General features: G+C 44.1%; 1 protein-coding gene and 3 non-coding genes across 6 annotated transcripts in view; all 4 read right to left on the reverse strand.

Moving 5' to 3' along the window:
- ZFR (zinc finger RNA binding protein) overlaps positions 1-27,863 on the reverse strand; it is a 51,704-nt gene that overhangs the window by 5,000 nt on the left and 18,841 nt on the right. The window contains exons 6-20 of one of the 3 annotated variants that reach the window (XM_088465110.1): positions 24,405-24,626; positions 23,098-23,342; positions 22,385-22,576; positions 19,380-19,647; positions 16,902-17,089; positions 15,204-15,323; positions 14,945-15,090; positions 12,834-12,996; positions 12,165-12,370; positions 11,195-11,345; positions 9,846-9,987; positions 7,031-7,128; positions 6,086-6,181; positions 4,309-4,420; positions 1,835-1,932 (exon numbers count right to left, since the gene is read on the reverse strand). In XM_088465110.1, coding sequence (XP_088321236.1) covers positions 1,835-1,932; positions 4,309-4,420; positions 6,086-6,181; positions 7,031-7,128; positions 9,846-9,987; positions 11,195-11,345; positions 12,165-12,370; positions 12,834-12,996; positions 14,945-15,090; positions 15,204-15,323; positions 16,902-17,089; positions 19,380-19,647; positions 22,385-22,576; positions 23,098-23,342; positions 24,405-24,626 — 2,447 coding nt within the window. Of the gene's footprint in view, positions 1-1,834; positions 1,933-4,308; positions 4,421-6,085; positions 6,182-7,030; positions 7,129-9,845; positions 9,988-11,194; positions 11,346-12,164; positions 12,371-12,833; positions 12,997-14,944; positions 15,091-15,203; positions 15,324-16,901; positions 17,090-19,379; positions 19,648-22,384; positions 22,577-23,097; positions 23,343-24,404; positions 24,651-27,863 lie in introns of those variants that run through there. The other 2 variants (XM_088465109.1, XM_088465111.1) reach the window with 2 other exon arrangements.
- LOC148436267 (small nucleolar RNA SNORA66) lies at positions 12,569-12,705 on the reverse strand. Its single transcript, XR_015876481.1, has one exon. It is a non-coding gene; the product is annotated as a small nucleolar RNA SNORA66 (small nucleolar RNA).
- Positions 17,868-18,004, reverse strand: LOC148436268 (small nucleolar RNA SNORA66). Its single transcript, XR_015876482.1, has one exon. It is a non-coding gene; the product is annotated as a small nucleolar RNA SNORA66 (small nucleolar RNA).
- Positions 22,684-22,815, reverse strand: LOC148436269 (small nucleolar RNA SNORA66). Its single transcript, XR_015876484.1, has one exon. It is a non-coding gene; the product is annotated as a small nucleolar RNA SNORA66 (small nucleolar RNA).

Raw genomic sequence — 27,863 nt, forward strand, 5'->3', positions numbered from 1 at the left:
TTATGAATTAAACACATCCAAAACGGAGGTATTAGCACTAAATGTCCCACCCCAGCTCCTGTATTCCCTTAAATCTAAATATAATTATAATTGGCAATCACTGTCTCTCCGTTATTTGGGTATCTCTTTCTCGGCTAATGTAGACAAGCTTCTTGAATATAATTATGGCCCCCCTTTTAAACGAATTTATTGCCTTCACAAAAGATTGGATGAATCATGAGGTTTCCTGGATGGGCAGAATGGCGGCCATCAAGATGACTCTTCTCCCTAAACTCATGTACTTATTTAGGTTAATACCTAGGACCCTCCCTTCTTCATAGTTAAATAATTTTATGCGGTGCTGAACAAATAAGAGCCAGACTCGCTAAGAAATATTTAATGTCGTCTAGATCATCTGGGGGTTTGGCATACCCCAATCTAGAACTCTGCTTGGTTGATCAGCTTAGTTATTGATTGAATGTTCTTAACCCTAAACCCTGGGTCAGGCTAGAAAGTGATATGTTAGGCAAATTCCCTCTTTGTGATTTACTCAGGATTCCAACCATTTTTAGAGTCTCTTTAAAATCTATGTCCAGGGCAACAATAGCTTCTCTTAAAGCGTGGGATAGCCGGTCTATCCTTTCACAGTTTAACCTGCCTTCTCTCCACCTCTCTATTCATAGTTTATCATTTTTAATCCCAAATTTAAACCTGCTCTCCTGGTACCTCAATGGTACCCGTACTCTCCGAGACCTCTTTTTGAATTATAACCTCCTTTCCTTCGCCCAATTACAGGCTAGCTTTTCCATTCCCTCTAGAGATTTCTAGAAGTTTCTTCAAGTCAGACATTGGATACAGTCCTTTCCGCATTTAGCAGGCTCGACGAAAATGATTCCTCCCCATGTATTTTCACGCATATCTTCAATTTCACGCAAAGGAGGTATATCTTTTTGGTACTCTCTTATACTTACAGCAGAAGAACCGGACAAATCGCCGGCCATTATTAAATGGGAATATCACCTAAATATATGTCTGGATTCACATGAATGGGCTTCACTTTTCTTTTCTGTATTTAAAATGTCTAAATGTATTTCACATATTGAAATGTATGCAAAATTACTCTACTGCATTTATCTGACCCCCGATAGATTACACAAAATTTGGCCTGCTCAATCTAATTTGTGTTGGCGTGCATGTGGTCAAACAGGCGAGATATTCCATGTTTTTTGGAATTGCCCTGCTATACGCTCCCTTTGGTTGGAGGTGGAAGATTTGATTCTGAAGGTCACAGGTCTGCGGCTATCTCTGACCCCTTCTACTGCTCTCTTACATGTGTTTCAGGAAGATGTTCCCACCCACCATATATATTTTATTAGCCATGTACTTATTGCTACCAAGGCAGCTACTGCGCAGCTCTGGAAGTAGGATAAGCCTCCCCCCCTATCTTTGATAAAATCCAAAATAAATTATAGTTTCCGGATGAAAACTCTAAATTGCTCTTACTCCTCTTCTGCTAACTCACCAATGATTAAGTGGTTCAGCTGGCATGAATTTATAATGACGGATCCATGTCTTCTGATAACCACACATTGTAATATCAAAGTTGGGATGTGTTCTTTATTTTGGTTTGTATAATGGGAGCTATGGAGTGTTTTTTACTGTCTGTGTAGGTCATACACTCATTTTGTTTTTAGTTTTATGTGATATTTTGTTTGACAATTGCCTGTATTTCCCCCTTGTTATTTTTTCCCCTCTCTCTTTTTTCTGTACCTTTCCTTTTTTTTTTTTATGTGTCTTTATAACAAAATTGAAAGTTCAATAAAAATTATTGTTTAAAAAAACAAAGAAAGTTTACCTGTGCACTGGAAGTAATATCCTCCCGTTGCTGATCGGTCATAGAAGCTAAAGTGTCGTAAGGGTCTTTTTCACATGGGTCGAGTAAGCCTGGGCCACCTGTCGGACAGGAAGGAGGAGGGGGGAACCAAACACCATTAAATGTCATTACTGGCTGCAATACCATACAGTTAGCAAAGTTGGACATTTCTTTAAACCTTTGTAAACTGCTACATCTCTAATTCTCTTCCGTCCCATGAAGGGACACTGCGACCACGGGGTACAGGGAGCGTTCCAGGAGAGGGACAGAGAGTTTGGATTCTGTGCAAATTGGGAAAGCTCCTCCCTCTCTATATCCCCACGTATTAGGGAGACACCATTTTTACTTGGTTCCCTCAGAGCTAGGGTACTTCTGCACAAGCTGGCTAATACATCTTTTCTATTTTATTTTATTTGATTTAATTCACCGCTGCTAGGGAAGTATACACAAGTTCATGGCTGGAATTCACCTGCGGTGAACACAGGGTTGGAGGTGTAACCAGTGTCTCATGTGCTGCCCTTACCCCCCCATCGGGAAAGCTAAAAGGAGATAAAATCCAGTCACTGCCGATAAAGGTAGCGAGGGAGTACACCAAGAACTTGTGTCTCTAGGTCTCACCTGTCCCTGTAGTGAGGAGATGGTTGTCTGTTAGCCCTAAGCTGTGGTGTAATCAGACAGCCAGAGCAGGTGAGGTGGGACACTGATAATAACGCAGCTTCTACTAGCGACAGTTTGGCATAAGGGAATCTGGGTCGGACGACCTATCTGGCACATCAGCCAGTGTGTACCCGCTAGGTCAGCGACATCGCCCGTTGGATCTGCAATCATTCCCGCCGTCATTCCTGGCATCGGCAAGTGTGTATGCGCTTGCCGATGCCGGCACCCCTGCCGGGTCCCGACGCATAGGACATTGGGCTGGGTATACATCGCAAAGTGTGTACCCAGCATTAGAGCCCAATTCCTGGACCACCCTCTATATCCCATGGTCCTTTGTGTAACCCCCCCAAGGGATTTAAGAGAAAGGAATTTAATGCAAGTACAAAAATAATGTTTTTAACAATAAAAGGTTATTTTACCACCCAAGAGACCAACGTCAAACAGGTCAATACACAAAGCGTTACTGTATTCTTACAGGTTTTGTGCAACACAGATCTATACATTACAGTTTATCTATAGGAAGATTCAATATGCATGCCTCTGCTGTAGTACTATGCGTCCCAGCATGCCCTGCCGGTTTTACTATTAGGGCATGCTGGGATGCGTAGTTCCACAGCATACTGGAGGGCTGTACGTTGAATACCCATGCTATAGATCAGTGCTCGACAAATTTTTCTAAAATCTAGTAGTCAGCTTAAAAATATAGGAGCCAGACCATCGTCCCAAACCAAATCCTTGCATACACTACCCCATAAGCTTGGTTCGGCCCACCTATTTGCCATTTAGTGACCTGGGCCTAACACCCAGGTCACTCACACCTATTTTGGGGGGCAGATACCTTATATTAGGCCTAATGCCCCCTGTGTAGCCCGGGCCTTGTGCCCGCCTATATGCACACAGGCCTATCGCCTGAATCACCCCATGGGCCTAGTGCCCAACAACCCTGGTGGTCTAGGGAGGGGTTAATAGCAGGCCTCACACAGAGGGCCTACCTGCTACGGTGGAAGAGACTGCCGGGGGGAAGCTTCATTAGCTCTTTCACTTTTCACCCCCGCAGCATTCTTCTGCCGCCTCTTCTTTAGCCGGCGCCTCCTGTCTTGCTCACGGCGTCTTCTGGCCTCTTCTGCGGCCGCCGGAAAACACTTGTCTTCTTCGGGAGGTCTTGTCTCCTATGCCGCACTACGCTCAGCTAAAGAAGCTGTGAGGGGGTGGAGTTATGACACGGCGAGCAGTGATTGGCTAGTCGCATCTGCCTCCTATTGGCTGCTGGCCGAGAGCCGAACCAGAGCCAAACACCCGCCGTAGTATCAAGGGCTACAGCAAGCCCGCACCCAAGTCATGCCCACCGCCACTTTACTGTTGGTCCTTTCACCAGGTACCAGCTGCTTCTGCTTACCCGGCTCTGGGAGCAGAAACAGCATCCCAGTGCCGGTCAGGGAAGTGTCCCGCAGGGGACACATCTCCTTTTCCTGCCCCTGCAGCTGTGCCGATGCTGGGATCGGCCACTTGATCCCAGCACGGCTTTGCAAAATCCAGTTGCCAGGTATGAAAGCTCGGTCGCCATGGCGACCAGGATTTGTCGAGCCCTGCTATAGATTAACTGGTATAAACAAAATTGATAGACCTGGGAAACCACCAGAAAGACAGACACAGCTAATAAACATCTAACACTGAGGACTTATTTCTTCTTAACAGCTCAGCTCCCCATCAGTAACAGTGGCTTCAACTTTAAATTCTTGACCAACTTTAAACTAACCGATGACACCTTTTAGCACATGGTCACACAGGTGTACACTTACCCTTTAAGATGATACCAGATGAAATGCACTCAAAGACTCTCCTCAAAGCATCCCCGGGGCTCTGAGGGCCAGGAGAGCTGCTTATTGCTTTCTCCACCAATAGTTCCATGGCCTGCAAAAGACATTAACCAGAAGGTTTCAGGTGGATGGCCCCCATCTCGCAGTGTTGTGGACAGCATACTTGCACTCCAGCAAACTCCTATAGGACTTTTATGAATTCACCATGAGTGTGATCATAAAATCGGTCCCTGCCAGCCAGCTTTTATTTTAATAACTGCAGATAAGGACATCAAAACTCTGCAACAATTTTCTCACAAGTGAAACGTAGAATTTGACAGCAGATAAGAACCACTTGGCCCGTCTAGTCTGCCCCATTTTTAAACATATTGTTACCTCAACCCTTATTGATCCTTACTTCTCCTTATGTCTATCCCATGTATGTTTAAATTGCTCTACTGTCTTAGCCTCTACCACCTCTGCTGGGAGGCTATTCCACTTGTCCACTGCCCTTTCTGTGAAGTCATTTTTCCTTAAATTTCCCCTGGACCTACCACCCTCCATGTTTTAGAGCATGTCCTCTTGTTCTAATACTTCTCTTTCTTTGAAGAATGTCTCCTTCCTTTAGCTTGTTAAAACCCTTTATATGTTTGAACGTTTCCATCATGTCCCCCCTTTCCCTTCTCTGCTCCAAACTATACATAATAACATCTTTTAGTCTTTCCTGGTAGGTTTTGTGGTGTAGACCTTGCACCATTTTAGTTGTCCTTCTTTGTACAGTCTCTAATGTATTAATATCCTTCTGGAGATATGGCCTACAGAACTGAACACAGTATTCGAGATGAGGACGTGCCAATGACTTAGACGTACCAATGACCTATACAGGTCAAAGTGGTGCAAAGGATTCATATAGTTCAGCGATGCTCAACTCCGACTCAGAGTACCCCCCTACAGGTCATGTTTTCTGTCTGTGGATGCAGGTGGTATAATTACTAACCCAGCAAAACTGATGAACTCACCTGTACACGATTAAAGAAATCCACAAATCATGACCAGTTGGTGGTACGTGAGAAGCATCGGTATAATATCTTTACTTTTGAGGACTACTTCTTGAATATATAAATACCATATGTTCAATTTTGAGTATAATCTATTGAATTTTCGACATCTAACAGAACACAATGCTGCATGAAGTGTTTGACATAAATCTGTTAGACACGGGTTGGGTACGGGATGCCGGGGCTCAGGATAACGGTAGTCAGAATACAGACACCGGCATTCCGATAGGGTTAGCATACCGACACTTGTTGGTCGGTATGCTAATCCTCCCCCATTGCCGCACCCTAAACCTAACCCCCCCCCTTTGGCGAGCCTTCACCCGTGGCTGCTGGAATACAGTCTTTCTGCATCCTGAGCTCTCTGAAGCTGCAGCAGCAGAATCTTTTGTTTAACTGTATAAAACTATTTTGTCCCTAAAATGTTTACTTCTTTTTTTTTTAGCAGCAAATAGCTATTTAAACCTGACCCAGTATAATTAACCAATCTGCATATTTGTTAATAGAATTGCCGCTTTAAAAATACGGCAAATGACGACAAAATTGCAGCCATACCTGCATCTTGCAGACTTTTAAATAAGGTCCTAAATATTAATTATATATAATAAAGGTGTACTTATCCTTTAAACCAGGATTGCTTACCTAACCGGCATTGCTATTTCCTGTCTCTTCAGATACGCAAATCAACCAAAACGTAAGGCAAAACAGAATAGCAGCATACATACCCAACTTGGGAAATCGGACCACGTGGGCACACGTTGGCACAAGTCACGCAGGATGCGGATGATAATGACGCAGGATTGTAAACCATTGGCTCTAGCCTTGTGTACGAGAATAAAAGTAAATTACTTACACCGTAAAAAAACAAAACACGGAGACTAAAATACCACTTTACTGGAAGCGCAATTAATGAGCCACCAATATTGCTGGTGTTTTAGACATTAATACTCAAAAACAAAAAGCACAGAGACTAGGCTTCATGATCTCCTGTAAACTTGGACTTGTAAGCCTTGTAGACAAAAAGAGGATTTAATTACATGGAAAAGTAGAAAAGAACAAAGCTCTAAGCAAGAAAATATAAACCGTGGAAATAAAATAAAGATAAAATAATCCAACCGCCCCCTCCCAACAGGTAGGGACTGAAAGGTGACCACAATCGGTTTGGTGCTATGCTGTGACTTTGCCATAGAGAAAAGTCACAATACCAAATGGGTTCGTGGTACCTTTCACTTCCTACACTGGAAATTTAAAAGAAGGTCCTTTTAAAGCTAAAACAGGAAGCAGTTAACATGTATTCCAATTGTTAAGCAAAGAAACTATGCAGCCTTATGGAAATATTACAGGTTTACAACACCGTTTATGATGGGGACACAAATAAAGAGCGAGTCAGTCTTTAAGGACTACTCGATGACCAGAAAAAAAATAAATAATAAAATGAAGCAAAAAAACAAACATAAAACCAATACAAAAAAAAAAAAAAAAAGTAGCAATAAAAACAGCAGGATGTATGTAATAAACAATCAGGAATTTTTCCGTTCACATTTTTCTGGTCATTTAAATTTAAGAGTAACGTTACCACGGACAAGCGTGTTTGCTATATATACAAATTATACATCGATAGTGCTATTCTCTCATAAGGCTACAAGAAGAAAATAAATGATTTTGCGAACCTGGAACCACTTAGCGTGGCGTAGGGCAGCCAGAGCGTCAAGGCATTTTTGCCTCTCCAAGACGTCCGGTGGGTCTTTCACCATACTCGAGGTTACATCTAAAATGAATTGAATTGGCAAAAGTGCAGTGAGGGACGGGTGTTTGACCAGGTGAGCAAGACACATCCTTTTATATAGCTACAGTGTCACACAAGCCATTCGTACGATAATTACTAATGCAACCTAGAGTTGTAATGAACCCATTGCACGATGCCCGGTCGGTAGAAAGTAAGCTGCTGGATTTGCCATAGTCGCCTTTAAGATCTGTGAACAGACACTAGGCGCAGAGAGCCGCCAATATCCACATAAATATAAGCACCTGCTTTCAGCAGCCTTAGAGAATGCGTTGGTTAAATAAATGTTTCTACTCCGGCAAATTGTATGATCAAGGAAGGATGGTTGTCCACAATGCACTAGACCAAAGATCACAAAACAAAAGGATGCAGAAATCCACAAAAGCAAGGTACAAAAGTCCATTGTCTATATCCTGAGTGTTCTGTACAGCTGGACAATCTGTACGCTCATGTACGAACTCCATCCAATAACAAATACACAGATGCATCCATTACATTTTTTGGGGGGGGTGGATTTTTGCATCCATTGTACATTGGTTTGATCAACCCCTTAAAGTTCAGTTCAAGAACACTTTAGCAATACAGACAAATTAAAAGGGAACTCCACACAAACATGTGTTTTGAAAATTCGTAGCTTCCGAACGATAAGAAGATGATCTGCAAATTGTATTGGACTATGTAATAATTAAAAAAAAAATAGCATTGACGTGGTTTCTAACCTATCTACTTCAGAGCCAAAGATTTCAACTGACCTGTAAAGCTTGAAACAGTCCTAAAAACCGTCTCCTTCTTCCTTCATAAGTTACAACAGAACCTGGGAGCCAGCTAAAATTACTGTGCGTGAGGATAAACTACATTGCTGTAATAATGTTTCAGCGGCCTGCAAAGCCATGTACCCCTATTACTGCAGGGAAGGCTGATCTATTTTAAATAGTTTTCAAAAATAGGAGCGGAAAAAAAAAATAAAAAAATTGGTAACGTTTGCAAATCATCTAATCAGTCAGATCGAACGACCCAAAACAAAAGTTTGAATAGACCTCTCCTTTAACCGGATTTCTAAAATGCCCTTGGAATAAGAGGTTAATCAGTGAAAAGAACGCGGTGCCCACACTATTTCATGCTTATATTTGGGAGAAACAAGACTCTAGGCGGTTTCTTTAGTAATGAAGATGGTAAGAACTACAAGCTTGGACCAAAGTTATAGCCAATGGAAGAAAAAAAAAATATATGATACTTAAACTTCAATTTTCTTTACTCGTTTTACCTATAGCTGACAAAAGACAATTCCTGGTTTGCCTTCAAAGTAGCTCACAGTGAAAACAGTCATTTAAAACGCACGTATAACCAAAAGAAAAAAAAAAAAATAGTGTGAACACTGCTTACATTTCAGAGGAAATTGGGGGGAACGGGGAGGGGAAGGTGATGCCTGCACTATGCAACCAAATGCCCTCCTAACGGATTTATATATAAGCAAGGCTGGTGTGACACTGAGCTAAAAAAAAAAAAAAAAAAAACCTTGGTCAAAAATCCTTCCGATGTCGTGGCAGCAATTCCTGGCAGGAACCAATTCTCTGCTACAAGGCTATAAAGGATGGAAGAACATACACACACATATATATATATATATACTTGCTGCTGGAGAGGCTCAGCAGCAAGGGTTAAACGGTTTCAATACCAAGTCACTTGGAGCTGCGATAAAAGCGGACTTTGGTTTCCCCCTGCGATCGAAACATCTGGAAATGGGAGCAAACGCATGCAGAAATGACTCCTTAGCTGTGTTTAATCAAACAAAGCCTTCCCGGTATTAGGAGACAGACAGCGCAAGGCAAAAATCTCGTTATGTGCGCAGGAAGTAAGAAGCAGAGATACAACGGGCATTGCGCAGTCGGAAGATGTCTGCATGGTGTCTTTCTGATACGCTGTATGCAGGAGAGTTTAGTGACGGCAGCACCTGATCCATACTAGGTCAGACAAACAACTGTTTTGTTTCCTTTTTCGGGAATAAAGCATGCAAGCCAAGAGGTATAATACACATTTTACCATAGACTTGTAAAATGACAGAACTACGGTGGAATAAAGTTCTGAAGGAGACAGCTCTAAAAACTAATAATGGGACAGGGGAGGGGGGATTGCTTGTCAAGGGCCATATGTAATTCTGCAGCTATGGGACATGAGAATTGCCCAGTCACCAGTTTAGGAAACAAATGTCGTTCTATCTGACCTACATAGCGACAGAACCAACACACTGCGGACACTGATCATGCGGCCTCTGGTCTCACAGCTAGTCAGGGTCTTCATGGTCTTACACAACATAGCAGAACGCCAACACTGGTGTCACAGCACTTCATTTTAAAAGATGCAAAAGGTTCATATTAAAAAAAAAAAGAATTAAAAAATAAAAAAGGTTCTATATAGAGAAGTTGAAGACTACTTAAGCATCCAGGTCACAAAGCGTCAAAAAACAAACAAAAAAAACATTCTACTGTATAATGAAATAGTTTAGTAGACGCTTACTTGCAAAAAAAAAAAAAAGAAGAAAAAAACGCTATATGTAAATCATGCAAGTTATACTGAGACACCATCAATTTGCATCTAACATGAACACAAGTGACACCATGTTTTCTACTAAGTCATCTCAAAAAGAAAAATACAGGTAAGATGAACAGTTGTCACGGGAGTAACATCGTTAGCTTTATTCCAACCTCCATCCTTCATGTTTTCTTCTCTTATAACCGGCGAGGTCAGGGTTATTGTGACCTGCATTTTCGGTTCCGCGCAAGAATTCAATATAATGGCCGCCTCCTGGATGGAACAGGCCACCTCGTACTTCTCGGGGCACATAACCTGCAGGGAGTAAATCCAGATTACATGGGTTAAAGGAACACAATCTGTCATGTCACCAAAAAGCCAAGCACATGAGATTATAGAATGTGCCTGATAAACGCCAGCTAGAAGCGGATTGGTTGCCATGGGAAACTCTTACACTCTCTAGAAGGTTTATGAAACTTTTGGTAAGCTTCCCTCCCTAAAGAGGTCCAGAGTATTACAGGCAGGTACGAGTCGCCTGAGGGATAGTTTTCTTCCATCTGCTGTGCGCATGCTGAATGCTATGAGTGTATCTTTTTAGCCAAATTATCATCATTTGTATATTATTTATTGTTCGTATAACCTTTACCATGGATCGCTGAATCACTGTTTTCTTTAGCGTGTTTTGTGCAATGTAATTTCGTCTGCCAAACTTGTTTGCTGATAACAAATAAATTCAATTCAACAATCCAGACTACAAGCTTTGCATCGACTTTCTGCAGTTGTGATGACAATTTCCTTAAGTGACTGGGCATTTCCGCCCGATTCTGACCAAGATTTGTCATTATATCCCCCATTCAGCTACTCCCTAACTGCTTGCACCATGGGTTTTACAGAGTGCCCTTCACTTTTATGTATCCGGATGGAAGGTCTACACTAAAAAGGTAGACAGTCAATAGGTTAACATTTAGTAAAGTCCCTGCCCCCCCCAGTCTCTCAGGACTCATCTGTCCAATTACAGGCCCAGTCAAAAAGTTTGTGGCTTGCGATTGGTCCTTCCATGGCCACACCCCTCCGCAGCCATTGACAGGTGCTTCAAATTAATTTATCGAGTTTCGTAGGAAAGATGGAGCAGGGGATGTAGTTACCATCCCGGTGGTCGGGACGCCTGCGCTCAGAATATCAACGCGGGAATCCCGACAGCAGTCAAAGTCCCCGACGCCAGAATCCCAACGGCATTTGGGTTAGGTTTGAGAAAACAGCTACAGGTGGCCGCCCACTGCCATGTTTACCTAATTGTAAGTTGAGCTGTAGAGGGACAATAACGTGGGGTCTGATAAACCATGACCATAAGCAAGACATGGCCAGCAATAATAGGGCTAAGGAACCTGCATCCATGCAAGCAGCTACATTAACACAAACAAATCTACTTTAATCCTCACCACCACCTGTTATCCATATACACTTGGTATTTAACATGACCAAATCCCTTCCTTTACTACAGGCTTGATGCCGAATCACTTACAGCCAGTTGCTTGGGAAGGTTTTCGGCTATACGGGTCAGGAGCGTTTTGGTTGGTTTCTCAGAGCAGAGTAGTACCAGACTGACATTTCTATCTCCACGTAACAGCAATCCTTTAGCCAGTACACCAACACGCAGCACGCCTTTCAGTGCCCTGTAAGTAAGATTTAATCATGCATGGTCACAGGTATAGGAATCAGTGGGAATTCATATCTTACTAAAACCACAGTCACAGCGCAGCCTCTGTAGGAGAAAGCAGGAGCCCCTTTGTTTCAAGTCTCTCAACTGTCTGTCAAAACATGCATACATGCAGCATGGGAGATGGTCATAACATTCGGAGAATATAGACAGGTAAAATTGGGGAACCATATGAGATCTGACCGAGAAGTGACGGTGACATAACCGCCGGGATCCGGAAAAGCCACTGGAGCCACCGGGAGCAGGTAGGCTACCTCTGGGCCACCGTGGACTTGATGACTGTTGACATTCTCATGCAGACATGATGAATGTAGAGGCATTCATGCCGTACCAATATTGTAAAGCAGGGGTGTTCAACATGCGGCTTCCCCAGCTGCTGTGGCGCTAAGCATCCCAGCATTGCTCTGCCACAGTTTTACTATCATGGCATGCTAAAACACTGACAGGTCATGCTGGGATGTGTAGTACCACAGCAACTGGGAGGGCTGCATGTTGAATTCCCCTGGTGTTATGGTGTTCCCGTGATTTGATTGGTTGCATTCTCATGAATATTGTCTCAACCCCCAATGCAGCCAGGTACTTTTCATACAACTTGTAATTGGCAGCAATCAGATAGACATGGGGCTCCTGTACACTAAGGAAATATCAGCAAGGAGTACAGTTCGGATCAGGAAAAAGTGAATATAGGGGTGTATTTTATATTGTAAGACTGTGTCCCGGGTAAGCCCCTGTGTACAGATGCTAGTTTGAACTTTCTTTGGCCAATAGAAAGTACCTCTCCTTGGTGGGGTCTTTCTTCTCCTCGGTCTCCTTCACCTTACTCTTGTCTTGTTCGGCCATGACGTCAGACACAAGCTTTAGTGCTCGTTCTGTGAGCGACACTATTTTCTGCACAGCCTGCAGTTCGTCCTCTGTTGGGTATATTGCAGCATGTTTGGTCATTACATATCGGTCATCGGAAGAATCTGGTCTGCGTAACGGCTGCAAACACACAAAAAACATTACTTTTGATTTTCTGCAGTTTTTGATTTCACAGCACAATAGATTAAATATATTTCATATATCCTTGGATAGTACCTCAAGCTCTGTTAAGTGTACACACACACAAAACTATGAACTTTCAGAGAATTTTAGGCTGAGAAACCTTTTCCCCCACAGTAGGGGAGAACTAAACCAAAAACAAATGTTGGAGGAGGAATTACAGGCCTGAAAGAGAAGTCTTTAAGGCTACATTATTCCTCCTGCATATTTCTATTTAGCAAACGTGTTCCCCTTGCTTCTGCCACATCATGCAGAGCTAGTGATCTAGTTTGCAGACCATAAAGATGCAATGGAATAAAATTAACAATCTCATAGATCAAGAACCCATATATAACAATACATAACGCCACCACTGAGCAGCAGCTACAGCACATAGGATAGAAGCCGCCATTACTGAACTCACAGCGGGCCCTTGGGGTTGCGGTGGCATCCCAGGTCTCACTCCCAACAATCCAGGAGGTCCTGGAGGGCCGTGATGGTAGCCTCCATCGGGGCCTCTACGCCTGTCGTCCCAGTGATGCTGCTCTTCCTCCATCCGCCTCCAGTACATATCTTCTTCGTAGCGCCTTCAAAGAATATCCACACACTTAGATGGAGAGGTCTACATCATAAATGCATCACTAACAGTACAAAGATCTACTCTGCAATTATTTTAACGTTTTCAGGGGTCAGAGTCATCAAAACCATATAATCTTTGTAGCATTCGGTTAAAAGGAGATTTTGGAAAAGTGTACATTTACTTTCAGTGATATGCTAGAGCTGAGTTACTATGGGGTTAAGAGAATGGATTTGACTATTCGGTGAGACCCCTTGGAGTATGGGAGGGTACCCATTGCAGCTACTAGGTCTTATCATATTTACTTTATTGAGTGAAGGTAATAATTAGAATAAAAGCTGTTGCTACACTGACTGACTGTCTAGCAAAGTGTTAACTGAGCATATAAATGACCGTTTAGCACAGTGCTTCCCAAACTTTCTTGAATCACGGTGCCCTAAAGCATCAGCATTTTCTTCACGTCACCTCTAGGCCAAAAGTTTCTTATTGCGAAATTTAGCAAAACTTATTAAAGTATATTGTGCCTATAAGTCATCCTTAGGGTCAGCTATGTGGTGGTGGACAGGGCGGCACTTATTTGTCCACATATTATTGGATAGGCAAAACCAGTGCTGGGGGCTGCCAATCACATGGACCATAAAGATTTTGTACTGTCTACCCGTGGCACCCTTACAGATGCACTGCGGTACACCAGGCTGCCATTGTACCCAGTTTGGAAATCTATCAAAACATTAGCTAAGCAAACTGAGACCTGCAGGATTTGCTACCTGTAAAAAGATATATGGAATATCGCTTTTGCTATGATCTTGTTGCTTGAAGCTAGCTTAAACCAAATGTTTTAAAGCTGAACGTAGTGGGAGGAGACGGTATAAATAATAGAACCATTCAATGGTTCTGTGGCTTCAACTGAAACGTGAGTGAAGAACACATTGTGCCCAGACAAAGCCCATCAATCCTGGGCATCGTGCAGCAATGAAAGGGCCCTCAGTCTCGTATAAAGAACTTGGAGGACACAAGATCTAAAACTCAAAATCGAAGTATATCCATTTATCAACTGCATTCTTATTGTACTTTTCACTGTTACACCTTTTATCTCAGTGTATTGTTTAGGGACTGACAGCAGATCATATTAGTGCCTCGACCGGCAGGCTGTACTTGTTATCTCAGTGTATTGTTTAGGGACTGACAGCAGATCATATTAGTGCCTCGACCTGCAGGCTGTACTTGTTATCTCAGTGTATTGTTTAGGGACTGACAGCAGATCATATTAGTGCCTCGACCTGCAGGCTGTACTTGTTATCTCAGTGTATTGTTTAGGGACTGACAGCAGATCATATTAGTGCCTCGACCTGCAGGCTGTACTTGTTATCTCAGTGTATTGTTTAGGGACTGACAGCAGATCATATTAGTGCCTCGACCTGCAGGCTGTACTTGTTATCTCAGTAGCTTCTCATTCTCATTGGCCCGTCATTTCACTAAAGTAGCTGCACTCTTATTAACAGCATGCTGGCGACAATCTACAAATCTCACCAGCCAGCTGCGCTTACTGCCCTAATATTTGGGGGCCGGATGATGGCCTCAATCATGCGTCTCTAGGACTTGTCAGCGATCTTGACTTTCATCCCTGCCCGATCGGATCTAATCCAAATAGGATGTTGGTTATCCAGACAAAACCCAGCAAATAAAGCATACAAGGATGCCAGAGCTATTGTGCAAGAGAGCGGACCCTGCACACAGATTCTAAATCCATTTAGAATATATTTTGTACCTCGAGACCAGGGGTGTCAAACTTGTGGCCATCCAGCTGCTGTGGACTACATCTCCCAGCATGCCCTGCCACAGTTTTAGCATGCACTAATAGCAAAACTGTGGCAGTGCATGCTGGGACCTGTAGTTCCACTGCAGCTGGATGGCCTGAGTTTGACAACACTGCTTTAGACAGATGCGTCTGCGGTCACCTCATTTCCATTCTCCAGCGCTCCTCTTCCTCCCGCCGTCGCCAGTACTCCTCTTTCTGCATCTGTTTACGCATCTTCTCCTCCTGAATCTTCCTGGCTCGAATACTGGGCTTCACTTCCACTTGCAAATCTGGATTTACTTTTTTCTGTTTAAAAACACACAGAAGTTTTACATGTTTCTGCTGATTGCATGGCTAAGTCCATCTGTAAAGCTTTGGTCCATCATTTCCATACACTTAGATCATTGACTGGAACTAACCTTGTACTGCAGCCGATGCCGCCTTCCTTTTAGATGCATCTCCTTTGCGTTGGGATCATTAAAGCTGCACTCGCACAGCTTGCAGTGGAATCGGATCACTTTCCCTTCATCATTTCGTACCTACAAAATCATTAAAAACACATTTTAAAGTGGGCAAAACCTTAAGTTCCATCTTGTGCATGAACATTTCCTGCTATACAAATTAAGATGAGATTTTTATACAGTAAAAGTCTTTTTCCGAGACCACCAGGGGACACTGAAATAGTGGTTTATAGAAGCCAAGTGAAGTTCTGAGTACTTTAAAATGTTGAGAGTGATTCAATTGTTTTGGGTGCTACTATAATTAATAGGCGCCCAATATAGCAATTCAGTTGTTTTGTGCGCCCATTTATTGCGACCAAATAAACAGGGTTGAGCCTTGTGTAGCAGCTAAATCAGTCTAAAGTGTTGGTTAGAGCGCACAATCACACATTTCAGGTTGGCTCCCTTAGGAGGGGGGAGCGCAGAAATGCCGGCACCTGCTCACACCCGAACGGAACAATTACTGAATTGCTCCATTGAGTGCCCGGCGCTGACAGCAGCCGGCTCAAACAATTGAATTGCCCCTAAACATCTAAAACTGCTCTCCCACTATAAACTCTGAGTTTGCTGTGATAATCAGAATAAGGAACAGAACAACATAATGACCCCTATGAAAATAGGTCCTTAAAGCCTGGGAAACATCCAGAGTATGAAAAGAGGCCTCTTCTTCCAGGGCCCACCAAGGTCTAAGGCTGAAATCACTCTATCCGCAGTTAGATGGAACATGGAGACTACTTTAGGCTGAAAGGAAGCCTCGCCTTTAAGGTAAATCTCCCAGGCTTGGTCTCGTCTCACAGACAGTTGCCGCAATGGACCCGCTACCATGTTGAGAATGTTTGTGTGCATTGACTTTCTCAGCCAGCCTGGCACTAAAAGGAACCACCACAATGCCCTATCTTCAGGAACCACAGAAGCACTGCTGCCAGAGGAAACAGGCAAGTAAGATACAACGGCTAAGGCACCGACTGACAGAGCATCTGCCAACAATGCTGCCCGATTGCTGCTCTTAGAGCATTAAATCACCAGCTCAGCTACAAGCAAAGTACATACATATCATGGAATACAATACATAATTAGCATACAGTCATGCTGTGCGTGTTTTTTCCAGATCAAGAAACAGAACGCCCCCCCCTCCCTCCCAATCCTCTCCCCACAGCACAGCCCCCTCCAGTTCACCGCCCCCTCCCGTCCCTCACGCATCAATACATAGACCCCATATCAATGATTAATACACAGCACATACATACATATATATATATATATATATATATATATATATGTATCTGTTTTGAATCGAACAACATATACTAAGCCCGATGTATTGTAGACTAAAAAGCGCAGTGTAGAAACGAGAAGGAACATTTCTGATGAAGGCTCTGCCTGCTCTGATGGCACTGAAGTGTTATCATAGGAAGCCGGGAGAAGAGTGGGATTCTCAGGCCCAGCTGTCGTACACTATGTGGGTGTGAAGCTCGGGAGGATAGCAGCCATGCAATATGGTGTTTTGAAAGCTACAAAATCCAAGCAAAATTACATTTTTCTGAAAACCCAGGATATCATACTAGTTTTTGCTTCCAGTTGAGTTCCATAGTGCAACAAGAGGAATTTAGGACATACCTCTTCAACATAATCGTGCCCCACGGGCTGGACGTCACTTTGCAGGGCCGCGAGGGTTTGCGCAGCGTCTGACATCGGATCCATCTTGGCTTCTTGCGACTGTACATTAGAGCTAGGGGTGGCCTTAACACCGTCACTCATTTTGCTGTCATCACCCTTGATTCCAGTGGACTGTAATTTATTTCCACCTAAGCATACAAGAAATACATTATAGCAGGTTAAGTGTAAGACATGAATCTATATGTGCGAATGGTTATTCTGCATTTACTCCACACAGCACAGTCTCTCTGAAAGGAGAAATATGTAAGTCTGATGGAGCGACCGCTGTAGATGGTGTGTTGCCGGCGTAACTATCGATGGAGATGTCTGCAGCACACAGCGGGCGCACCTACAGACACACATTTTCCTCCCTTCAGAGAGAGACCCCATTCCTGCAGCCCAGCACGACGGAGGAAAAAGAAGTCAGGCCCCCCGTGCGATGCACTTCTAACACATGGCAACACCCCCCACCCCCCCAAAAAGCTTTGCTAGTAAAGGCGGCCGCCTAACCGGGACATTGTAAGGGAAGATCTACAGGGATCTTACACATTTTCTACTGACACGATACTTATTATAGACAAAGTAACATTTCAAAAGAACACCAATACCACTAGGAACAATACAACACAAAGATTGTTTGCAACTATAAAAGAAACAAGTATTACAAAGTATCTTCGTATTATATGCAAAGTGGAAAACAGTACTAACCAACTGAAACATACTATATTGAATCTGATCTTTACATGGACATTTGTATGTTTTTTTTTTATAACTGTAAAAAGATATGCTGCTTTAATTGTATTTTAATTTGATTGTTTTAAAACATGCATCCTGGATTTTATAAACGGTTAAACACCTATTTTGCTACAAACAAATTACTAGGATACTTCCTATAAGCGCCCACAATGATGTTTTCTATAAGAACACAAAAATGTTGGAGAAGGAATTACAGGCCTGAAAGTTAAGTCTTTAAAGCCAAAATATTCCTTCCGCATATTTCTATTTAGCAAACGTGTTCCCCTTGCTTCTGCCACATCATGCAGAGCTAGTGATCTGGTTTGCACAGACAATAAAGACAGAAGATTCAGACAAATACACTGTATGCACAGACAGTTGGCCTTACTCAAAGTTGAAAAGGGGGCAAGGTATGCTTTATGTTATGTTACATTTTTGTTTTTAAACAAATTAGGACCTGGTTCAGCTTGGATCACAATCATCAAGGCAGCCGAGCAAATTTTTATCCAGCGCATGCGTACTATCACATTGCGCTGGCAAGCCGGCAAACACGCACAAATGGTTGACAGCTAGCAAGCGTTTGGGAGATGTGATGGGGGAGGGGTCTTAAAAACGCAGGTGTCTTACAGTCTGGACGACGTTTATTGGTCATCCATAATTTAGCCAGTGCAATCACCTCCACAGCACAAAAGCTCTCTGGTATACAGGGACTCGCAGAATAAGAGACCGGCCAGACTAGCCACAAGTGGCCGGTGTTGGCCCATGTTCCCGATGCGTACGCTGGTCTGCGTGTGCGCTCGCAGAACAGTAGGCAGCAGTGGGAGTCTCTATGCATGGATAAGATTGTGGCTGCATCTGCATATATTAGCAGCTGCGTTCCGTCAGAATTTGCAGACGCAATTTCAATCCAAGCCGAATCAGGCCTTTAATAAGTGCAGAATTATATATATTTGCTGTTGTGATAAGAGGGGATGGGAGAGTATATGACACTCCACACAAGAATTAATAAACTGCCCTTGGCGTAATGGAACCATTTTTCCAATCAATCTACTAGCAAATATTACCAGCCGGCTAATAAAACACCAGCTCCATCGGTTGTGAAAACCAGCGCTGGCACTTTAGGTTCTCTATACTCCACATAAAGCTGCAATTAAAAGTGTAAAGATCTATTTTCTGGGTTCAGTTAGTCCTTTAAATCTGTGGCTCCTAAACTGTTGAGAGGCCCTTACTATAGGGAGGCTAAATCTTATTCTAGCTAGAGCCATCTGCTCCCTTTAGATGGGCGCACACAAGCTTGTAGAGACATCAAGAGACAAGAAAAAACAAAAGGTGAAGACATAAAAGATACACACAGATCTAAAAGCATACATTGCAAACCTTAGAGAGACCAATTTCTATAGTAAAGGCTTCACTCACAACCAGGATTTAAATGAAACAAGACTTTACCAGAGTCATGATCATATATTCACTGGACTGTGAGACTTGAAAACTAAAGTGGGAAACCAGGATGGAGTAAGCTCTGTGGCCTAGTTATTTAAAGGGAGATCATTTTATTAAATCATTCCACAACCTATTAACCTAAATGATTCTCTGCAACTTAACAGTTCCCTTTTTTTTTTTTTTTTGCTTGCAAACTAAGCATTGTACAGTGTAAAGCCTTTTGCCTGGTACACACACACAGAATACCATCGGAGATCCACTCGCCTACAAAGGTTATTTTCGGTGTGGTTATTTTCTTGACGATGCTGTTAGAGGGGATGCTGGACATTTTGCTTGCGCTTGCAGTGCCGAGTGACGAGCTGGATGTCAGGAGCTTTGCAGCCGACGTGCTGACAGAGCTCCCGTTAGTGCTGGATGTGCTGTTTGAGGAGGCAGCTGCTTTGGAGGCAGCTGCTGAAGTGACAGATTGGTTGACGACATTTGGTTCTGTTGATGGAATGGGTTTGCCGAGCTTGGTGTGCAGCTTCACCACCTGAAGGACAGGGGAAAAAAAAAAAAAAAGGTCAATATTTAGACAAGTAGAAAAACGCTTACGGCTAAAGCAAGCGCATAACATAATAGCCTGCACCCATTCCTTGCACAAAGGTGGCAGCCTTTCAATATAGATTATTGCAGCACAGACATCACAGGCGCCAGTGAAACGAGTTCCGGACTATAGACAGACAGTAATTAGTTAGACAATATCTAGATAGACACCAGATGTTAGACAGTTAATAGTTCGACATGAAAAAGATCAACACAAAAATGGTCGACACTTTTTTTTTGGAGGGTGAGGCACTTACTGGAGGGTGAGGCACTTACTGGAGGGTGAGGCACTTACTGGAGGGTGAGGCACTTACTGGAGGGTGAGGCACTTACTGGAGGGTGAGGCACTTACTGGAGGGTGAGGCACTTACTGGAGGGTGAGGCACTTACTGGAGGGTGAGGCACTTACTGGAGGGTGAGGCACTTACTGGAGGGTGAGGCACTTACTGGAGGGTGAGGCACTTACTGGAGGGTGAGGCACTTACTGGAGGGTGAGGCACTTACTGGAGGGTGAGGCACTTACTGGAGGGTGAGGCACTTACTGGAGGGTGAGGCACTTACTGGAGGGTGAGGCACTTACTGGAGGGTGAGGCACTTACTGGAGGGTGAGGCACTTACTGGAGGGTGAGGCACTTACTGGAGGGTGAGGCACTTACTGGAGGGTGAGGCACTTACTGGAGGGTGAGGCACTTACTGGAGGGTGAGGCACTTACTGGAGGGTGAGGCACTTACTGGAGGGTGAGGCACTTACTGGAGGGTGAGGCACTTACTGGAGGGTGAGGCACTTACTGGAGGGTGAGGCACTTACTGGAGGGTGAGGCACTTACTGGAGGGTGAGGCACTTACTGGAGGGTGAGGCACTTACTGGAGGGTGAGGCACTTACTGGAGGGTGAGGCACTTACTGGAGGGTGAGGCACTTACTGGAGGGTGAGGCACTTACTGGAGGGTGAGGCACTTACTGGAGGGTGAGGCACTTACTGGAGGGTGAGGCACTTACTGGAGGGTGAGGCACTTACTGGAGGGTGAGGCACTTACTGGAGGGTGAGGCACTTACTGGAGGGTGAGGCACTTACTGGAGGGTGAGGCACTTACTGGAGGGTGAGGCACTTACTGGAGGGTGAGGCACTTACTGGAGGGTGAGGCACTTACTGGAGGGTGAGGCACTTACTGGAGGGTGAGGCACTTACTGGAGGGTGAGGCACTTACTGGAGGGTGAGGCACTTACTGGAGGGTGAGGCACTTACTGGAGGGTGAGGCACTTACTGGAGGGTGAGGCACTTACTGGAGGGTGAGGCACTTACTGGAGGGTGAGGCACTTACTGGAGGGTGAGGCACTTACTGGAGGGTGAGGCACTTACTGGAGGGTGAGGCACTTACTGGAGGGTGAGGCACTTACTGGAGGGTGAGGCACTTACTGGAGGGTGAGGCACTTACTGGAGGGTGAGGCACTTACTGGAGGGTGAGGCACTTACTGGAGGGTGAGGCACTTACTGGAGGGTGAGGCACTTACTGGAGGGTGAGGCACTTACTGGAGGGTGAGGCACTTACTGGAGGGTGAGGCACTTACTGGAGGGTGAGGCACTTACTGGAGGGTGAGGCACTTACTGGAGGGTGAGGCACTTACTGGAGGGTGAGGCACTTACTGGAGGGTGAGGCACTTACTGGAGGGTGAGGCACTTACTGGAGGGTGAGGCACTTACTGGAGGGTGAGGCACTTACTGGAGGGTGAGGCACTTACTGGAGGGTGAGGCACTTACTGGAGGGTGAGGCACTTACTGGAGGGTGAGGCACTTACTGGAGGGTGAGGCACTTACTGGAGGGTGAGGCACTTACTGGAGGGTGAGGCACTTACTGGAGGGTGAGGCACTTACTGGAGGGTGAGGCACTTACTGGAGGGTGAGGCACTTACTGGAGGGTGAGGCACTTACTGGAGGGTGAGGCACTTACTGGAGGGTGAGGCACTTACTGGAGGGTGAGGCACTTACTGGAGGGTGAGGCACTTACTGGAGGGTGAGGCACTTACTGGAGGGTGAGGCACTTACTGGAGGGTTAGGGTGAAGATTAGGGCTAAAAAACAAAAAATAATAATAATTGTCGACAATTTCATGTCGAACTTTTGACCCTGTCGACCTTTTCTACCTGTCTAACTTTAGTGTGTCTGACTTTTGTCTGTGTTGAACTTTTTTCCCTGTCTATTAGCTGTCTAACATCTGGTGTCTATCTAGACATTGTCTAACTAATTACCGTCTATTTCTTATATCACACCCCAGTGAAACGAACCACTGTATTCTCCCGATTGGGCCATGCCTGCAGCGCAGCACAGCGGCGTCAAACAAGTCATTATTATTTTCTTCTAAGTACACTAACAAAGCAACCAAGAACATAACATTGCAGACAGAGAGCTGGCTCTATTTCAAGCATAGAAACATACATTCCATAATATGTAATAAAATTGAAGTGGAGTAACAGTCTCCATGACGACACACAAGAGAATTTCACCATGTATAATTGTCACTTTAGAATCAGGTCAGTATAACAGACACTTAGAGTTTCTTGCACAAATAATAAAAACAAACCAACCCTGAACAATCTACATACTTCTAAAAAAAAATAAAATAAAGGAGAATCTGAAGTGTTTTGACCCCAAATAAAGAGACGAGCTTATATGGAGACGTGATGTTACCTTCTGGTGTTTAGCGCCTCTGATGTGGGCGGCATATGCGTCTGCCCCTGTGCAGGAGACATCACAGAGCTCACAGCGGAGCTGGTTCTGCGTCCCGCGGAGCGCTGTGCTGCTGCTGGTGGTGTTTTGGGAGGCTTTTAAGGCCGCTTCTTTTTTCTTATGCTTTTGCCCTTCTAAGTGCTCCTTGTAGGTCTGATGGAAAACATTGAGAGACTCAAATAGTGAATACAGGCCTCATAAAAACTGCGACAATACATTGAAGTCCCTGAAACCAATGAAGGGCCGGCAGGCTAGTTATAGGATGTTGTGCAGAAATACGAGAGCCATAGAAGAAAGCGCCTACGGCATTACAATTTCCACATCAATTAATGTCGCAAACGTGTTCCCCTGGCTCCTGCAACCGGACGCAGAGCTAGTGATCTAGTTTGCACATATTATGTATAGCAATCTTACTACGACAGACAGCAATATATGAAGTGTATGGACCCCACCTCTTTATTTCTACGAACCAATTTATAGACTTTCTGACAAACCGTAAAACTCAGAACAGTATATAAAATGCACTGATGTGTCGGAGTGGGAGATGAATGTGTATGTCCTCTATGACTGTGTAATTGTATAGAAAATAGGAGATGCCGTCATTATAAGATGAACAGAGGTCTGATAAAAAGTCCCATTAAAAATTAAGTCTATTCCTTCCAGCTGTGAGTTACCTGCGGGCCGGCACAGCTAATCTTGCAGACATCACAGTAATGGATCTGAGGCGGCTTGGGCGGCTGTTTCGGCTTCAGCTGTTTATTTTGAAACGGGGTCTTCTTGGTAAAGTTGGACCCGGTCCAGGCTGCGGTGGCGGCTGCCGCAGCAGCGGCGGCTGCTTGTTTTTGCTGTTGCTGCTGCTGTTGGTAATAGGAAGACGCAGCGGAATACACGGCTGCTTCATAACCCGAGTAAGCCGCACCTAGATATAAACATCAAAGTATTCAGAGTAAATGTATACAGAGTAAATGTATATTCTCCAATAGTCATAGAAAAAAAGTAGGCTCTTATTAAAGAGCCAGGGAATTATCTTCACCCATTGACTAAAGCTGCATACACACACACACACACGATTTAATAAATGAACAATTTAATTAACCGGATTTTCCCCTCCTGAGTTGCGCACCGAGATCCGTGCTTACTAGTGCCTCTGTGCTAGTCGCATCGTTACCATGTGAGGTAACTGCATCGCGCCCGGCGCTTAAGTCATTCGTTGCTGTAAACCGCATCTCCCTACTTAAAGTGCCGGATGCGATGGAGTCAACTGAATTGCTCCGGGCGCTTAACTCGAGAGCTACATCCCCACAAAGACAACTGAATTCCTCCCTAAGTTAGTTGCCAGCAGTAATTTTATTCACACTGGCTGTCAGGCTCCTTAGACATAGTGAGCAGTCTAAATAAAAAATAAAATAAAAAAAAGTTACACAAAAAGAAACCCAACTTTCCCTCATGATGACTGAAGCTAAAGTAAGGGGCGCTAAAATAGGACAAATCCTAGAAGCCTCCTAACCACAGGTGTTTATTGTATTGTGGTCAATGGAGGCCAAATGGCAAATGCAAGTGACTAACACGATGCGATCCTATGGGATTGAGGGGTGTCAGTATAATTACTGCATTCTGTTTTAAGACCCATTTACGTGCGTTCTAAAATTCATGTGATTATCACATGTGGATATGAGGTCTAAGATTCTGTAGTATTAAATCATACAAAGCTTTAATAATACTGTAGCATATCCAATTGAAAACTTAGGTATCTTACAACATATACAATGAGAGATATTGTTCTACCTAGGCCTTGAAGACTATTCTGGATGTAACACCCCCAGCCACCACCAATATCTTCCTCCAAATGAACTGCTCACATCTAATTATCTTATTTTAGGGTCATTCCCTATAAAATGTATGCCCTTTAACTCAACCACAAGTTTATTTCATGGAAAAAAAAAACAAAACACACAGTTTAGTGAAATAAATGGGAGATTACCAGAGTATGTAACAGCAGTTGTGCTGTAGGTGGCGCTCTGCGTGTACGAGGGCACCACAGTGGCCGCAGCAGCAACAGGTTGCACAGTGGAGGACACTGGGTATATAGAGAAGGTAGTTGTAGCAGGACTGGGGTTAGCCGGCTTGATTGCAGTCACTTGACGAGTCTGTTGAGCTTGCGTGTACTGTGCAGCACCCTGGCTGTAAGCAGCCTTGGGGGCAACTGGAAAAGACAATGCGAAAGGAGCTGGTACACAGGAGGAAGAAGAGATGTGTTGCATAAAATAATGTGGTTTAGTTGCAGTTTGGGTAATATTTTAAAACTTAAAAGTTTACTACATTAATACATTTCTATCGTATTTGATGTATAGCTTTGCATAATAAATACATTGTATGTATCACAGTTTATAATGTTAAACACTTTATATCTATATCACTAATCATCAGCCATCCTGACAAAACTCATTATCTGTAGCCCAGAGGCACTCTGATATAACAACGTATTATACACATAGCGTTCCCAGTAGGCCGTCTTGGCGGGACTCTGCGTCCTGCACTAATAGCAGTGCCCCACTAAACCAGCCTGCCCTGTGCACCACCCACGGGTGAAAAAAGTTGCAGTTTCCAATCATTGCCAGGTGCACATACGCACGCCATCTATTCACAGTGAGGAGTGAGCTAAGCCCAGCACCTCCGCAAGTGCTGGGTACACTTCCAAGAGTGACGATACGAGGACGTGCTCCCTCCCCAGACGGGAGCGGGTGCTCGGATATGCCCTGCTGCACCTCTGCCCCGGTCTGGCGGGATCACTACACATGTACTGTACAGGGGCTCTAAGGTGATGCATAGCTTTCCCGCTAGGCTGTTTTAGTGCCAGGCCCGATTTCAAAAGGGCAGAATGCGCCCTGCCCCAATTGGCAGCGCACCGCTAAAACAGCCCGCAGGCGGGGATAACTGCGGTGTAGCAATCGCCGGTGAATAGATGCCGAGCGCATTCGTCCGGCATCCATTCACAGAGAAGGGAAGGCTTGGGGGTCAGCCCGGCATGTCTGTGAGTTCCGGGCACGCCCCCCAGAGTGATGAAAAGGGGGCGCGTCTTAAAGACAAACCTTTTTTTCTAATGACCACGCCCCCTTTTTCGGGCATGCGGAACAGTGCCCTCTCTCTAGGTCCAGCGCTATAACACTAATATATAGTACAGGGGCATTAAGGCAATATGTATACTGCACTGGTACTTTACGGCACACATACTGTACTGGTACACTAAGGCATATAGATTTGTCTACATACATCTAGTTGCTTTACGCATTAGGCGCAACTTGGTAGTGCTGAGCGTCTTCATGAAACTTTTTTGCACTTTTTTCGCAAGTAGGATGCAGAAGCAGCTTATGCCGATTAAAACTATATGTGGCATGCCTATATTCTAGTGTTCCCCCTAGCTTGTTCTAGCGGGGCGCCGCGCCCTGACAGAATTTAAAAAGGCAACATGTGCTATACCCTTTGAGCGCCACCCGGCTAAAAACAGCATGCCCTCAAACTGCGGGTGGGAAAAGTTTCGGTGACCACTCACCGCCTGGTGAATAGATGCCGTGTGAATGTGCACGGCATCTAATCACCGTGAGAGGAGAGCTTGGGGGAAGCCCAGCACCTCCGTAAGTACTGGCCACGGCCCCAAGTGTGACAAATTGGAGGCATGCCTCAAGGACACTTCCCCTCCCCAGCAGCATGCCATTCCAGCAGCCTAGCGGGAACACTATATTCTGTTTGCGACTGCGGCTGTATCTACATGCAAAATGCTACATTACAGTTTCACAACCGCTGACACTAACGTAGCATTTCGCATGCAGATACAGTCAGAGTCGCACACAGGTTACAGGCATGCCGCATGTTATTTTAAGCAACATAAGCTGCTAGTGCGTCCTGTTCGCATAGCTTTGCGAATAAAACACTTTTGCAGTGAAAAAAATTGCAAGAGAAGACGCTCAGCACTACAAATACGCATGGCGCTCACACGTTGTGTAACGCTACTTGTAGCGCAAGGAGTATAAATGTATGTGGACACATCTGTACATATACTGTAATGGTACACTAAGGCAATATATATATACTCTACTAGAACACTAAAGCAATATCTATACTGTACTGGTACACCAATATAATATATTGAACAGCTATGTTGTATTGGGGTCAGATACAGACCCTGCAAATTGGAAGCAAATTCAGAGAGGATGATGCCGCAAGCCGGGTACACGTTATCCAATTATCGGGCCAATTAGCCAATATGTGGCTGATTGGTCCGATAATTGAGTAGTGTGTATGCAGGTGCGTTAGCCAATGGCTGAAAACGCTCCTGGTAACAGTCAGACCGGGCGGACCAGATAGCGTGCTGCATACGCTCGCTTACCTCCCGATCCAACTGATGAGATCAAAAGAAAATACACTTAGAGGGCTATTCAATATGAAACGTTAACTTCACTGTCGAAGTTAACGTTTCATATCAGAGTTTTTACCTGCGTTAAAGTATCGGGCGCACTCCTTTTTATCCCCGAATTCAATATAAAATTACTGAAAACGGGAAACTCCGAAGTTGGATTTGCGTAAAGTTACGAATTTTTCCTTAAAAAAAATTGTAAGACCCCCCTAAAGTTGAAAAAACATGGGGGATCATTATGGGTACCCCCGTTTTAGCCTTTAATTGAAAGTCAGGGATTTAAATAGCCGCAGCAGGTGTTTTTTTCCCGACATTGAAGAAGGGTTGCAGAAGAGCACTTAGGTAATTTTTTTCGTTTTTTTAAGTGGTCCCATCAAATTTGGGGTACATGAAAATGGGTACTAGCATATTTTTAAGTCCCTAAAGTAAATTTTTAAAAATTCTGCATTTGTGCACCTGCCGCTATAATTCTATTCTAGAAAACACCTGCCGCATACATGCAGAATAGCCCTGAACCTATTTCCCTATAGTTATACAATTTTTTCCCATTTTTTTTTTCACCCTAATTTTTTAAATAATTTTTTGGGGTGTCCCTATTTTTTTTTTATACTTTTTTTTGACAGTTCTTTTTTACATGTCATTCCCAGGGGTGCAGGCTAGTTTTTTTTTTAAGCCTGCACCCCTAAACCCCAATTCTGCACTTTTTTTCGACACCTATTCAATGGTGAAAAGTTATCCCCGTTTTTTATCAAAGACTTTTCAAAACTGCGATAAGTCTTTGAAATTGAATACGGTGTAAAAGTAAAACCTGCGATAATGACGTCATAAGTGCGATATTAATGCAAAAACGATGTTTTCGCTCCCATATTGAATACCCGTTAGTAAGAAATTGCTCAGTGTCTATGGGTGCGCACACATCCGATAATCGCTCCATCGGATCGGCACTCACTATCTGACAGTGTGCACCCAGAATAAGCAATCTATTGCTTCCCTGCAGATGTAACATGTGTCACCTGGACTATTTAAGGG

Source organism: Taudactylus pleione, unplaced genomic scaffold (genome assembly GCF_031769625.1).
Source record: "Taudactylus pleione unplaced genomic scaffold, aTauple2 ptg001846l, whole genome shotgun sequence".
Lineage (NCBI taxonomy): Eukaryota > Metazoa > Chordata > Amphibia > Anura > Myobatrachidae > Taudactylus > Taudactylus pleione.